General features: G+C 39.0%; 1 protein-coding gene across 4 annotated transcripts in view; it reads left to right on the plus strand.

Moving 5' to 3' along the window:
- HERPUD2 (HERPUD family member 2) overlaps window positions 1-15313 on the plus strand; it is a 30135-nt gene that overhangs the window by 2503 nt on the left and 12319 nt on the right. Inside the window, exons 1-4 of one of the 4 annotated variants that reach the window (XM_043508749.1) lie at window positions 485-523; window positions 7739-7816; window positions 11990-12103; window positions 14953-15110. In XM_043508749.1, the coding sequence (XP_043364684.1) occupies window positions 497-523; window positions 7739-7816; window positions 11990-12103; window positions 14953-15110 (377 nt within the window). In that variant the 5' untranslated portion in view covers window positions 485-496. Of the gene's footprint in view, window positions 1-484; window positions 524-7738; window positions 7817-11989; window positions 12104-14952; window positions 15111-15313 lie in introns of those variants that run through there. The other 3 variants (XM_038390212.2, XM_043508748.1, XM_038390213.2) reach the window with 3 other exon arrangements.

Below are 15313 nucleotides of genomic sequence, written 5' to 3' on the forward strand. Positions count from 1 at the left end.
GCAGCAACTTCTAGGGGCCCTGATCGGGGCCCCATCGTCCTTGGTATGGCACTCGTACAAAAAGTCCCTGCCCTGAAGAATTGGCAAGACAAGTAATGTTTGCAGTTGTCTTTATGTTTCAGGGAAACTCGAAGCATATTCAGTATCTTTCTCTTTTTTCATGGTCTAAGCAGGGCACGGTGCATTTAGTTAGTTAGATCTCTAGGCTAACTAGAGCAGTGCATGTTTTCGGCTAAACTTCTGTAAACAGAAGGCCTCTGAGGTGGGTTTTTCGGGGGGGGGGAGGGTACTGCTAAGTTTCACATAAGATATAGTATTTATGGAAGGGATGGGCTGCAGGAATGCTTAAACAATGTAAAGATAATGCTTAAAAAGAGCGTAATGGCAAAACTTCTCTCCCCTTTCCTCCAACCTTGGTTTAGAAATCAGCTCTTCTGAACACTGAAGACCATGGCTGTGTTCTCAGTTCTTGCAAATACTGTTGGGACAAAAGTGGATGATGGTTGTCCTGATAGTAAAAATGGAAAGTATTATAACACTAAGAATTATTTATTGCTGTCTTCTAAAGAAATTTTGTGACTTGCAAATTGAAAGAACTTGGAATGTTGTTAGAGTCCAGATTCGCGCATTGAAAGAACTTTAGCGCCTAGAAGGCTAAGGAAAAAACAAAAATTGGTGGTTCAAATACATTAAGTGCATTCTTAATACATCTAGAATGATTCTTGTTTGCTATTCAATTTCCAGTCGTGTATTTGGTTCTTAGGCACATCAAGATGTGAGTTGATTACACTGTATAAGTATTTTCCTGGGGAAAAAGTACAGTATACTGAAGGGCTCTTTATCTAGCAGAGAAAAGCATAAGAAGAACCAGACAAGTTCAAATTAGAAATAAGGCATACATATTTTTTAAGTGAGGATGATTAAATGTGTGAACAAACTACAAAGAGAAGTGTTGGATTCTCCATATCTTAATGATTTCAGATCAAGACTGGATGCTTTAGAAAACAGGTTAAAAGATTCGGTACTGGGTGAAATTTAAGGGCCTGTTATAAATACACAAGGTCAGACTAGATGATCTGATGGTCCCTTCTGGCCTTAAACTCTGTGAATCTATGAAACTTGTATAGATTAAATTCTTTGAGGCACGAACAGCTTTATTTCATCTTTGTATAGCACCAGCACAATGGGGCCCTAGGCCTGATTGGAGAATCTGGGTGCTACTATAATACTGGGGAAAGAATAGAACAAAGGATGAGTTTGTATTGCAAATGGCTAGCATAGAGCTAGTGTAATAAAATGGTCAGCTGCTTTATCAGTCTCCTTCAAAAAGTGCAATTGTAGGATTTTGCCTTAGAGGTAAAATTGTTGTAGTTTCATGTTTGAAAAGAGGGTCTACATTTTTTGAGAGGGAATTAAAGTTGGAAGGAAAATAGAACTGTTGCGTATGCTTTGTCATGCATGTGCAGATCATTTTTTATCTAGCTTATAACATGATTATATTATAACTGATAAAGCTACACTGACATCTATTGGAGTAGTAAATACCCTGAGGGCAAAACTTGTGAAAGTATAATTAATAGAAAAAATGTATGAAAGGAGCATGTCCATTTTAAAGGAAATGGAAAAACACCTTTGATTGGCTACAACTTTTTCATCAATAGAAAACACTTTCCTAAAATGTGTATTCACACACTAGTTCAACAAATCTTCCCCGGATCTCACATAGGCAGAGACTTGAATTTGTCTTTAGGAAACAACTCTAATGCCTAAGAGAATGTATATGCATTGCATCATTACTTTTTTAGGGGACTGAGCAGATTAGTGAAAAACATTTACTTTAGTTGAGTAATTCCTTCTCAATGGGTCTCTGGTTACCAGGAGATTTGAGCTATGTCTACTCTACAGCTGCAGCTATGCCATTGTAGCATTGTACATGAATAACATAGCTGGAGTCAGTGTACCTTAGGTCAAGTTACTGCGGGGTCTACACCGTGGGGGGGTCGATGGGGAAAATCTCCCGTCAATTTACCTTAGTCTTCTCCTTGGGGGTAGAGTACAGGGGTCGACTGAGAGAGATCTGCAGTCAATTTGGCGGGTCTTTACTAGACCTGCTAAATCAACCACTTGTGGATCAATCTCAGAGCATCGATCACCGTAGTGTAGACCTGTCCTAAATGTAGACATTTCCTCCAGCCACAGAAGAGGTTTTTCTGTTATGTAGATAATCCATCTCCCAGGGAGGTGGTATAGCTAGGTGAATGGAAGAATCCTTCCATTGATCTAACCATATCTACACTACCAGGGGTTAGGCTAACCTGACAATGGTGCTCAAGGTGTGAAATTTTTCACAGCCCTGGATGACATAGCTAGGTCAATCTAATTTTTAAGTGTAGACCCGGCCTTAGCACATGGATAAAAGGGCTTTTTCTGTTTCTGTAGCAAGTTCACCACCTCGAGATGCAGCAGCTAGGTTAATCGAAGAATTCTGACAACCTAGCAGTGTTTACACCGTGGCTTAGGTTGGCTTAGCTACATCTCGGGGCTTTGATGATTTTTTTTTACTCTCATGAGTGGCATATCTAGGTCAACCTAAGTTTTAGGTGTAGACCAGGCCTAAATTTTACCTGACCTATTAAATATGTTTCCCTGCTGGGTTGAAGAGGATGGGGAGAATGCTAATTTAATCAGTTTTGCTTTTTTGTGTTGAGAATTTCATTGTACCTTATATACAGTTACTGTTAACTAATTCAGCAAGTTCAAGTGTCAGTTGGAGTGGGATTTACTGCATATGTTTTTGGTTATGATTGATGGTCACAGATTAAAGGAGCCCTTTTAAAAAAAAAAAATTGGTGGTGTCCTATAAAACAGCATGGAAAGTATTTGGGTTTTAGAGCCTGTTTCTCCTCCCCATCCCCCTAATAAAAGTTGGGTAAAACTGTTCAAACTTATCATAGCTATATGTAGGCTTGGAAAGGTTTAATTTACTAATGAGTTCTGGAAATTAATTTTTTTTTCCAAGTTCAATTTAAATTTTTGCACTACTAAAACTTTGTAAAAGAAAAATGCTTGATACTGTTGTCTTTGACTTTAGTGACTGTAGAAGTTTGAAAAACAAGATTTAGAAATAAAATAATTTAATATTTGTAGTAATGCACCAGTTCACAAGTGCTACCTTTTGGCACAACATTTTCCTCTCTAAAATTTAGTTAGTGATGAAAGGGAGAAATCAATTGCCATCACTTACTGATTAACTATAAACTTTTCAAGCTGTTTTATATGACCCTCGTAGATCATTGTTATACCACTAGCTAATTCGTACACTTATTTATGGCATATTAAAATGATAATGTGTTGCCCCCCGCTTAGGTTTACCAGCCATTGAAAGAATTTTTATTTATAAAATTATTACAAAATAAAAGTAACAAACATGAAACTAACCAACACTCATTCACAATCAAGAGTGTTGCCTCTTGTCATAAGTTTAATATATCATTTCTAATTCATGTTTTAACTTTTGGGTATTTTTCATGTGGTAGTATAATGGGAAGCGAAGAGCAAGAGATTGTCAGTAACCCACTTATGATGCAAAGGACCCCAGAATTTTGAAGACTCAGGTGTTGTCTGTATTAGAACAGTTGTACTAATTTATATTATTATAAAAAGGCCCTAGTTAAATCAGTGCAAACTCCTAATTTAAGTGCTCTTAAACCAGTTAAACCATTGCTAAAATCAGTCTAGACTGCATTGTTAATTACTGAATTAAGGTAAATGGATTTAAGTGAGGATTAAATTGATTTGTGTATGTACATATTAAACAGATTTAAACTAGTGCAGTTTTTATAGACAAGTCACTTGAATTACAACTTTCCAAATAGATAAGTTTACTTGGAGGTGTAAATACTTTGGAAAAAACTGAGTTGTGCTTTCAAAAGATTATTCTAGTATCTTAGATCCTAGGTTCAAACCATCACAGTGCATGCATCTATCTATTCTTTTGTATTTATGAGTACTGATATGTTATGCATGAAAAAGGTTATTTCTAAGGTTGATGAAAGAATCCAAACTTGGCATCTTCTTTTTTTAGTGTTTATTTAGGAATGGATGTTAACAACCGTAACTTCACGTTAATGCAGTTTTTGAGTGAATTAACCTTTGTTTTTGGAGTAAATGAATTATGAGCACATGGGGCAAAGCTTAAATTAGGTTGATGACCATATTTTCTTAATAGTCGCTCTTGAAGGACTTTAATTTAAATTTCTGTGGAAAAATGGGATGGGAAAAACCATAGTTGTGTGTCAAAAACAAGAATTTCTACCACCCACCAAAGAGAGATGCTCAGTGAGAAACAGAGGAATTTCCTTTAGAAAACTTAGTCCATTACCAAATTCTGTATAGATGTTACCCTCAGAATTGTCTTCACTCTTAGCCATAAATAACTCTGACCATATAGTGCAGAAATGGTTTTGCCGTAGGTTACTTATATAAAATAGACAGTAGTGTTGAGAAATTGAGCTCCGTAATAGTGCTCCAGATCTTACTTTTGTTAGTATAAATAAACTCAGCAAAAATATTTGCATGTCTTTTGGAGAAGCAAAACTAGAAAGGAATAAACCACACTAGGAATTACTGAACTAGAAACTTCAGATTAGCAAATAATCCATGTCATTCTCAAGATGTAAATGCTTTTTACTGTCAGAAGCTAATTAGAAGTGCAGTTACATGTTTAAGTTTGTGCAAGGAGATTTATTGGATTTTTATTAGACAGAAATATTCTAGGTGTTTCGTTCTCAAGAATCTACTCAGTTTAAGGATTATGCCAGAGAATTATTGTTTGTTAATTATATAGTTTTTGAGCAGGCAGTTGATAACTAGATGATGTAAAACAAATTTTCATGTATTGGAACTTCTTATATAAAGTTACCAAAGCAGCGCACCTGTATTTGACCATGCAGGAGACTATCTCATAGAAAAAAAAAATAAAATAAAAGCAACTTGTACTGGCTTGCTATCCATTTTAAGGGATTTCAGCCCCCTCACCCCCCAAGCTATATACTGTATACCTAGGACAAACTTTTTTTTTAAATGTTGCATTATAATCTTATGAGGTAAGCCTTCTGAGTTCTTTAAAAATCCTCTGTGGTATTTTTCTTATGATAAGATTTTTGTCTGTTTCCAAAGAACTTTTAAATCTTGTAAGTACAAAAATATGGTCTCTTGTACTATCTTTGCTGTGGTAGTTAACTCTGTTCCTATGATGCTTGTTTCTATGATGTGGAAAGCCGAGGTTTTATAACAATAGGATGCTATGTTCACTGAAATTCTTATATAACAAACACCTTTCTTTCAGCTCTATTTAAAACAATGTTAATTAAATAAGATAGATCAAAGCCAAGGGCACTGTAAGCAGGGAGAGTAAAAACTAACAAATTATGAATGTTTTCTGAAAAGAAATTAGTCCTAGCAGTGAAATGTGGAAAGAATGTAGTCAGTGTGCTACAATACAGGAAAAAGTTGCTCACGCTTCCCAGTAACCAACTGGGCAATATCTTACTGTCTTCTGCTAGTAACCTAAAGTGGACTCTACAATGTGAAGAGGGCACTTGGAACTTGTTTTGTCACTATTTTTCAGTACAGTTTCCACGTTTGGGTTGTACTTCTAAGTAGCACTAGGACATAACTAGTTTTGTACATTTATGTCTAATGTTCTCCACCCATATCCCCTACAGTAAACTTTGCCTTTCTTCTCTGGCACCCATGGGTTTTTTTTTTTTCAGGCAGCTTATATTTGATATGATGCTATGACCTTCTAGTGTGACTGTATTGAATGTGGTACATCAGAAGTTGGAGTTGGAAGGAAACTTTTTTATTAAGGAAATATAGGGCAGGACTGTACACTACAGTACGTTTTCTAATTCTTTGCCCAGAGTTGTTCTAAATATTTGTCATGATGTGGCTTATTCCAGAAGAAAAATTGTTCCAGTGTAGTATCTGGAGTAGAGTTTGCTAAATTACAGGGGAGCCTATAAAAGGTGATTGCAAACAAACAAAAAAGTGTATTGCCTTCTGCTGCATTGTGACCTATAAAGATGGTCTCAAAGGATTTAAAAAAAAATTAGTTTGCATTAGAAATCTGGATCTCAGCAAGATCTTTGGTCCTGTATATGAGACTGTATACTTAGCTGCATATTAAGAGAAGGGGGAAAGGAATGCAGAATCTTAAGCAATGTGTACATTGATAACAGGTTCGGTGGGGGGGGGGGGTGTTTGTATCAAGCATCATATCAGCAAGACTTGCTCCATATTGAGTTAGATGTGCAGAAAAACTTTGCCCGTTATAAACTTTTCTACCCCAGGATTCTTAATGTTGCTTGTGCTTGTTCAAGTGAAGTTAACAAAGGTGGGGAATTTAAAAAAAAAAAAAAAAAATCCCCACTGTAGATAAGGCTTCAGGGCCCATCTAAACTAGAAAAGCTGTTCAGGGATGTAGTGGTATCCTGAAACTGTTAAAACTAGTTGCATTTTGCCTTTGTAAATGGAACCATACTGTGAACTTCACCAAGGCTATAGCATGATTTAGTAATTCAGTTAAAACAGTTTGATCCTACCAGCAAAGGTGAGACCAAAGGGTATCTTTTTCTGCATAAAGTGCCTGATACCAGTGGTGACGTATAAAAATCACATTGGGTGGTGTAGTAGTGTAACTTGGTCAACCACATATACTTTCTACTCCGGTGGGGGACAAATTCTGTGCATGTGCAGAATTTCCCCAGATTTCTTTGTTTCCCTGCAGAAAAATGATTTTCTGATGGGGAAACAAAGGGAAGCCACAAGAACGGTCATGCTACCATCCCCAGCAATATGTTTCAGGTGCCCAGGGCAGCCGGCAGAGAGAGAAATCACTGTGGGGAAGGGCACAGGACTGGGAAAGACCTCGCTGGTGACTCCTACCCTGCGCCAGGCTCAGTTGCTAGTCCCAGCTGGGCTGGGGAGTATGGGACTCCCTCTTCCCCTGCATGGCATCTGGGGCTGTCAGACCCACCCCCAGATTTCTCCCCCAGCTGTAGGAAACTCTGCAAATCTCCCCCACAACCCACCCTGGTGCTTCCTGCACCCATTGCTCCTCAGCTGCAGGGGGAGCGATCCCTATAGAGGGAGCTGCTCTCCCATCCACCTGACATCTGTGCATCCAGATCCTCTCATATCCAGACTCTCCTGCTGAGCTTCACACCCCTGCACTCAGAACCCCCTGATGAGCCTCACTTCCCCTGCCCCGGACCACCCCAATGAGCCACCCTGATCCCCAACCAGCTGCACCTGGATCCCCACCCCACTGAGTCCAAACCAGCTGCACCAGATTCTTCACTGAGCTCCCCACACCCAGACCCCCCTGCTGAGCCCCACCCACTTTCACCTGGACCCTCCTGCAGAGTACCATTACCATTGCAGGTAGAAACAACCCCCCCCCCCCCAAGCCCCTGTGCATCCAGATCGCCACCCACACCCAGATTGCTCAACACAGAACCTTCTCATCCCACACCTGGACCCCCCCCACTTTTGTTATGCACTATCAGCAATTTTCCATAGTAGTTGAAATTACAAAACCACTGAAATGTGTTTTGCAGACTAACAGTAGATGGTGGGAATTTGCAAGGGATTTTTTTCATCTACAAATGTTTCCAGCTGTAAATCTGTACAGCTGGAAAAAAAGCTAAATTCCTCTCTTTGTCCCATCTTGTAGTCTACAAAGGATCAGAGACTGGTGTATTCTGGCAGACTGCTTCCTGATCATCTGCAGCTGAAAGATATTCTCAGAAAAGTAAGCTTTACATCAACACCATATGATATTTAAGTAAAACCATTGTTTGGAGAAATAGGACTCTAAACTTGTGTTGTTTAACTTTCAACTTTTCATTCTTATATTGAGATTGAGCATTTTATTACTCGTAGTCTAAATGTGTTCAGGGAAATTAATTTGAAAATTCATGTCCCTCTGCAGGGGAGTAGAGTTTTTTTTGAAGGACTGAGAGAGGTTTGGTGGGAGAAGGTAGAATATTTTGCATTAATTCTTAGCTAGTAGAATGAGAAATAGAATGATTGTTTTTTGACAACTGGCCCAAGTCCTAACTTCACTGTTGGGTGGTGGCATAAGTTTAATTGCAGCAACTTTGAAGCATGGATCCTGCATACATTCACCACAATGCTGAGTTTTGTATTGATCTGAAAACAGTTATATTTATAGGGTCATATGCTTCCCTCAATACACAGCAGAACTCTTGACAAAAATGGTAGTTCTTTGTTTAAATTGACAGTAGTACATGGCTGTTCACATATAGAAATGTGAATCTGCACCTTTTAACAAGTCTTTCTGCATAGTATTCTGACTCCTATCCTGGTTTTAACCTTTAAACATTTTTAACTGCTGCTGGCTATGTTTTGCGTGTGATGGCTTAATAGTATTAACTTGGTTAGTGTACCTTTTTCTCTCTCTGCTGGTTCACCTTACAGATTGATTTAGTTTTACTAGTTTAATTTTGGGCTCCTCTGGTTAAACTGAATTTGAACTCAGGCCTCAAAGAGAAAAAACGTAGTGGGTCTTAGTACTTAGTATCTAAACGTAGAAAATTTGTAATTCTTTGTCTGAAGAGAATAGCCCTGTTTCAGTACCATCAGGCAGGAGGAACTTGATCGAATGAGAATAGTGTAGGATTAGTGCATTGAGCAAAACTATGTGCTGGAGAGATTATTTTGTACCAGGAACTCTAAATAAAATCTCTGACTTTTGCCTGTGGTAGAAACCATAATACATTTAGTTTAGTCTCATTCCTGAGGTTAGAATGCATAGAAAGCAGTAAAGATTTCACCTAAAGCTATTTTGTTGGGATAAAGAAATACACTGTTGTGTAATAAAAACATGCAAACCATTTAATATGCAATACCTGAACATCAGTGAGGATGAACTAACTTCTGTTCTTGGAATTCTTTAAAGTATTGAATCAATGTATTTATCAGCCCTTGAAGTTTAAAAGTGTATGCCTGATATGCAGAAAAACAGTTTCTCTGTCTGACAGGGATAATAATGCTTACCTCATTTGTAAAATTCCTTGATCTACTGATGAGAAGCGCTATGAAAATGCAACCGAAGAGCCACTCAGTCGGTTTGAAGCTGGTTTGTAAAAAACAAAACAAAAAAACTGGTCAATGAATAGTCAAATAATGTGTGTTCAATTGTTAAACCTTTAAATCAGTGTGATGTCATATTACTTGAAGATGAGATGGAAAACCATGAGGCAGCTTGGGTAGCATGGTATTGGAATCCTGAAATACTGGAGATATGATCATTAGCATAGCTTTAAGGTGAAATATCTATTGACAAATATCCTTTTGGAAAAAATTTCTATCAATATAATTTAAACATATCTCAACAGCTTCATAGTATTGTTTCTCTCCTGATTAAGATAATTTGGAAATGTACACATCACTTGTATCTGATCCAATACCACCAAACTTAAGTAGAGTATGACTAGGGTCAGTGGAAAACTGTATGTGGAATTATTTTTACTGGCAATAAATCTTCTATTCCATTTTTTTCTCGTTTCATAAAATTTGTAGCATCTACTCTTTTTGTGCAAAAACCTTATTTTCTGTGATTGCTGACTAGTAACAACTAAAGGCCTGAATAAGTTTAGAAAAAATACAGTTCTTTCCATGCCCTGAAAAGCTACAGTAGCTCCATGGCTTATGGATTTTTGTGATAAGCATAGATGAGTTGACCTGTTTGTATATCCTGTTTTCTCTGATACACAAATTCAAGCCATGCTTATCTACTGGAGGAAGAGCCCATATAAATAAACCCCGCTCACCCTGTGGACCTGTCTGATTCTACAAACGTTTTCATAACTGTCTTCAGCTACTGTACATCAAATTGTTTTACTTAAAGAATTTTTTATCCCTGAATGACCCCAGAACTGAGTTGGGGGCATCTTTATCAGTCTAATTAAGAAAAGATTGTAATGTGAGGGGGTGGAGAGGAAGGAAGGGAAATAAAAGCTGTGATAGAAGGTAAGTGAAATATTCTTCATTGTTCACCATATTCTTCTTCCCAAAAATCTGTGTCATCAATTGCTTTAGATTTTGAAGAAACGAATCTTTAGCTCATTGTCTCTAGTACTTTGTCTGACTAGCCATCTGTTCTGATATCCGCTAAGGATTTGATGAATATCTACAGAAATTTTTGTCTCTGACATTTTGCTCTCTTGACATGGAGTGTCATCAGTTGTCCAAAATAATATTTACGCACATGTTGAGATGTCTAGGAGCTTCTTGAGCATGTACACTGAAAGCCTGTGTACATTTGTGTATAACACGTGATGGCAATGCCATTGGTCAGTGCCACACAGATACTAAGCTTGAAAGAACATTCTATAATGTCAAGCATTCGGTAAGTTGCACCTGTATGGGAGGAACCTTATTAGTCAATGTGGAGATTATTTTTGTAAGTTGTTCAGGTTCCACTGCTCTTTGAATGTGACACATCTGAATAATAGGGGAAGGAACCTACCTGCTAGGGAGTAGAAGGAAGAGAGGAGCCGGGGGCTAGGAATGGAGCTGACTAGAGTGGGAGTATGCAGTGGTGTTGTAGCTGTCAGTCCCAGGATACTAGAGACACAAGGTGGGCGAGTTAATATCTTTTTATTGGACCAACTTCTGTTAGTGAGGGAGACAAACTTTCAAGCTTACACAGAGCTCTCCTTCAGGTCAAAAATAGCTCTGTGTAAGGTTGAAAGATTGTCTCCTTCACTAACAGAAGTTGGTCCAATAAAAAGATACTATCTCACCAACCTTGTCTCTCTAGAGCAGGAGTGGTGTGTGTTGGGGTTTAGCATCAGGGTGGTTATGTTTGCTTGATTGGGAAGGGGGGGAAAAAAAAAGTGGTAATGGAGAATGTGATTAAAAGCAACCTTTCTGTTGGCTGTTTTGAAGAATTAAATGTGGCTATTTAGGGTTAATGTTCTAAACTTTAGCCTTGTCTAAAAAATAAAATATTTCTAAACTTATCCTGATAACTATTGTAATAACTGCACATTTTATTTGTGCCATGGTGTGCGCTGCAGCATGACTTCAGAATTGTGGCAGGCTATTGTATGTGAAAACTGAGAGAACCCCACAGTGCAATTTGAATCTAGTCACACCACATCTGAAATAGCCATGGCCATATCCATTTAAGATATTTATTTCTAGTTGTTTCTTTCCTATGGAATAAAATGGATACCTGCAAATTGAGCAGTCTTTATCACATCCCTGTTTGAGAAACAGTATGTTCTTGAAGAATCCAACTCTGTGTACAAATCAAGAACTGTTGATTTCCAAGTCTGATTCTGCCAGTGACTCATAGTTTTGGGCAAGTCACTATAGCTCTTTTCCTCAGTTTCCCCAAATAAAATGGACATACTTTCTGTACCTCATGTAGGTCAGAACTAAGGTTTGTATAGCACTTCGAACAATACTACGCAAGTACTGAGTATTTACTGTTTGACTGCAGTAATTATACTTAGCACTCATTCACACATCTCAAAGCCACTTAAGAGCATATTTTCTATTTTACAGATGGGAAAACTAAGGCACAGAACAGTAAATGACTTGTCACCATGAGTTAGTGGCAAAGCTAGAAACAAAATGCAGTCTCCTGTTTCCGAGTCTGGTATCATACCCATTGTACCATGCTGCAATTCTAGAGGCAGGGACAAGAGACATTTATATGCCAGAACGTACGCTATTGTGCATAGTGATACAGTGAATTGGTAAGAAAATACTTTATCCAAAACATTGAACTCTGTCATAGTGGGCTTAAGTTTTAGATGTGTATGGCTACTAGATTTTGCATCATGCTGCCTTATGAATTGTGAGTTTACTTTGAAAGTAGGTTTTTAATCCCATTTAACCTAGTAACTTCCCAAATACTGTTTAAACTCTTTGATTTCTTCAATTTTAGCAAGATGAATATCATATGGTTCATCTAGTATGTACTTCACGGACCCCCCCAGGTTCTCCAAAACCAAGCACCAGTTCTGTGTGTCATGGAGCATCAACATCCAGCAGCAGCTCAGTGAGTTGTTTTTTGAGATATGGAGTGGAGATTTTCTCATTTGATCATTCTCTTTTTTGTCAGCACTTCCCATTAGTTTTTAAAACCTGATACAATGAAAAGTGCAATACAATGAAAGTGCAAAATGTTGTGTAAAAACAAACTTATGTAAACTGTTTTGTACAATTAAACTCAAAGGCAGTGCTTCAAATATTAAAATTTGTAATAGAAAAAAACATGAACCCTGTTCTGGTAACTGTAACAGTGCTGAAATCTCTGTAGTCTACATTAGAAGATGAAATTTGTGACTTCAAAACTATGTATTTTATATTTAAAAAATCCTTCCCTGGAGCCTGAAAGTGGGGGTTTTCTTAACTGTATTTGGCCGTGATAGAATAGCAGGTAAAAATGGTTCTAAGAGTCGTCTTTTCCTTCATTATGGTGAGCCTCTTGCCTCCTCTCCTTAGGTGGGAATGTGACTTTTCTCCAGGAGGCTGTTGAGGGTTAGCTGAGACATATGCACATGTCATGTTCTGCTGATTGACTATCAGTAAGCAAAAACAGCATTTTGGCAGTGACCAGCTGTCTCCTTTATTCTCGCCTCACTGGAAGGCCAAGTTTGTCCCCTCTTTGACACACCTGTACTAGACAGCTTACAGATTGGGACTTCCTCATGTAGCTGAATACCTTAAGTCAACCTCTGGGAACTACTTGAGTGCAATGAATTATTCAGAGGGATTTTGTAAATATTTCCTTTCAAAAAGTCTAGGTTTATATTACAGTTTTTGAAATAATTGGCTTCCACTCTTATTGCTCTGCTTTATAAACTACCTGTATGCTTGTCTGCAGAGTAATTATTTTAAATCATGTTAATACACAGTGCCAGATTCCTAATCTAGTAGAAAAACCATCCATCAGAAAGTAGATGGACTTTATCCATCTTCCTTTCTTCCTTTCTTTCTTTCCAGTTGTCACTCTAGTAGGTAAAACTATTTCTTGCATGCTTTTTGTTGCGGGCAGATGGGGTTGTATAGATGTTTGTTTCCATACTGACATCTGTGGCACGTTAATCTTATTCTGATTTCTGTTCTTCAGAGCTAGTTTAGTTTGAATGGGTTTTTTCTAATATTTAAACACTGTACTTTAAAAGCTAATATTAGGAATTGGAGTTCATGAAAGCTAAAATAATTATGTATGTATTAGCAAAATTCTAGTCCAGGAGGCTGGTTTATACTAGGAAATTTGCCACCCTGCATTCTGATCTTCATTTCTGAAAGTGTCAGGGTGACTGGCTGGCCCACCGTAATTAATTAGCTGCTTCCCAGCCTGAGAGGGCAGGAATAAGGGGTCAGGTGATAGCTTAATGGACAGCTGGGCCTCATAAGAGGACACAGAAATCACTCTGGTATAGAATCACAGGGAGCAGACAGGCTCCTGTGGAAGGCTCAGAGTCAGCATCTGTGAAAGATTGCATACTCCAGGGAACTTAGGGGCCAAGTGCTCTATCCTAGAGCCAGAAGGTCTTTCAGAAGTAGCCCTGGAAGGGGCTAGGAACTAGAGCCCAGGGGCAGGCTGAAGAGAAGCCCCCAAATGGTAGAAGAATCTTCTTCTTCGTTGGCTCTCTTCAATTGGACTTTTGATACCCCAGAAGGGTTTACACTTGTTTGTGACTTGGCCAGAGGGCTAAGCCACATCACTAGAATTCATGGGCAGCAGGTAGAGCCCCCCCTTGGGGGAAGCTAGCCCCCAGCTCCACCCCTTCCGCCCATGTCTCTCCCCCCCCCAACAGGAGCATCGAGCCTCCCTCCCCCCACCCAGAGGAGCCCCAAGTATCCCCCCCTCAACTGGAGAAGTTCTGGGCTGGCCGGAGGCCTGAGCACACCCCCCGTGGCTGGAGGAGCCCCCCCCTTGCCTGGAGGAGTCCTGGGCCAGCTGCGCCACGCCTCCCCTTCCCTTCCCCAGACACCAAGCTGCCCGGGAAAAGCTGCAGCATCTCCTCCTGAAGAAGAATCTGCGCTTTAGATATGCCCCATTCAGATTTCGGGGCGGTAGAGGAGGCAGTATGTGCTACTCAGCTTCCTGGGTTCATCAGCAGTCTCTCTGGAGTCCAGGGAGATTACTGATGAACCCAGGAAGCTGAGTAGCAGATACTGCTTTCTCAGCTGCCCTGGAACCTGCATGGGGCATAATAAAACAAACTTCCCTCACCAAATCTGCAACTGGGCGTCTGGCATCAGCATCAGTGCTCCACTGGCATGTTATACCTGCCACCCATGCCAGAACTGACTGGTGTCTTTGTGTGGAGTTACTGAGGTGTTTGCAGGAAGGAAATTGAGGCAGACCTCCTACAGTGCCCTGCTCAGCCAGCAGGGGGCACTTAAAGGACAGGCATGACCTGCAAAATTGGGTTGTGCAATTGTTTTTAAACAATAAGACACTGACAACAACTACTTCTGTTAGTGATGTCCACTAGTATTTCCTTTCACTGTTAAACGTTTTATTAGAACCGTTAAGTGCTGATTTATTATGAGCCAGACCCAAAAAAAAAGAGAGAGAGAGAGAGAGAGAGAGCTCGTTACCCAGCATCTCCCATTTACATTTTTTTTTTTCTGTGGGAGCTGCTGGGTGCTGAGCATTTTTGTAAACCTGGCTTCCTACTTCTGTGCCTGGATGGGCAGTTGCATGCTTTTTTTGAAAATCTGACCACCTGAAGGCTTCTTTTTTTAAAAGGAAAATTTTTTGTTGCATGTGTATGCACCATATATAATTAATGAGACTTTAGACAGCACACTTAACAACATGCCTTTAATGAAATACTGAGTCCCCCATAAGTGTGGTGAAAATATTAAAGGAAACTATTTTATTTTAAGAATTCGGAACATTCTGGATCAACAACTCCGTCACCCACAAGCCAAGAATCTTTATCTACATCTCTAAACTCTAGCTCAGATGGAGTGAGGCATCGTAACCTTCCACAAACACAAAGCAATCCTGTGCAAAGTGACCAGTTCCCATATTTAATGCAAGGGTAAGTGAATTTGAAGTAATCCTCAAAATCATGATATAGCGCTGTTTAAAATATATATTTTTTGCTGTAGATACCTCCTTTTCACTTTTTCGGTTTTTAGTTGAAATTATGGTTACTCCATAGTCTATGATGGAATGACTTGTAATTAATATTATGATTTTTCAAAATTCCTGTAATCAATCTTATGTATCTTCTTTGGTAGT

Source organism: Dermochelys coriacea, chromosome 2 (genome assembly GCF_009764565.3).
Source record: "Dermochelys coriacea isolate rDerCor1 chromosome 2, rDerCor1.pri.v4, whole genome shotgun sequence".
Lineage (NCBI taxonomy): Eukaryota > Metazoa > Chordata > Testudines > Dermochelyidae > Dermochelys > Dermochelys coriacea.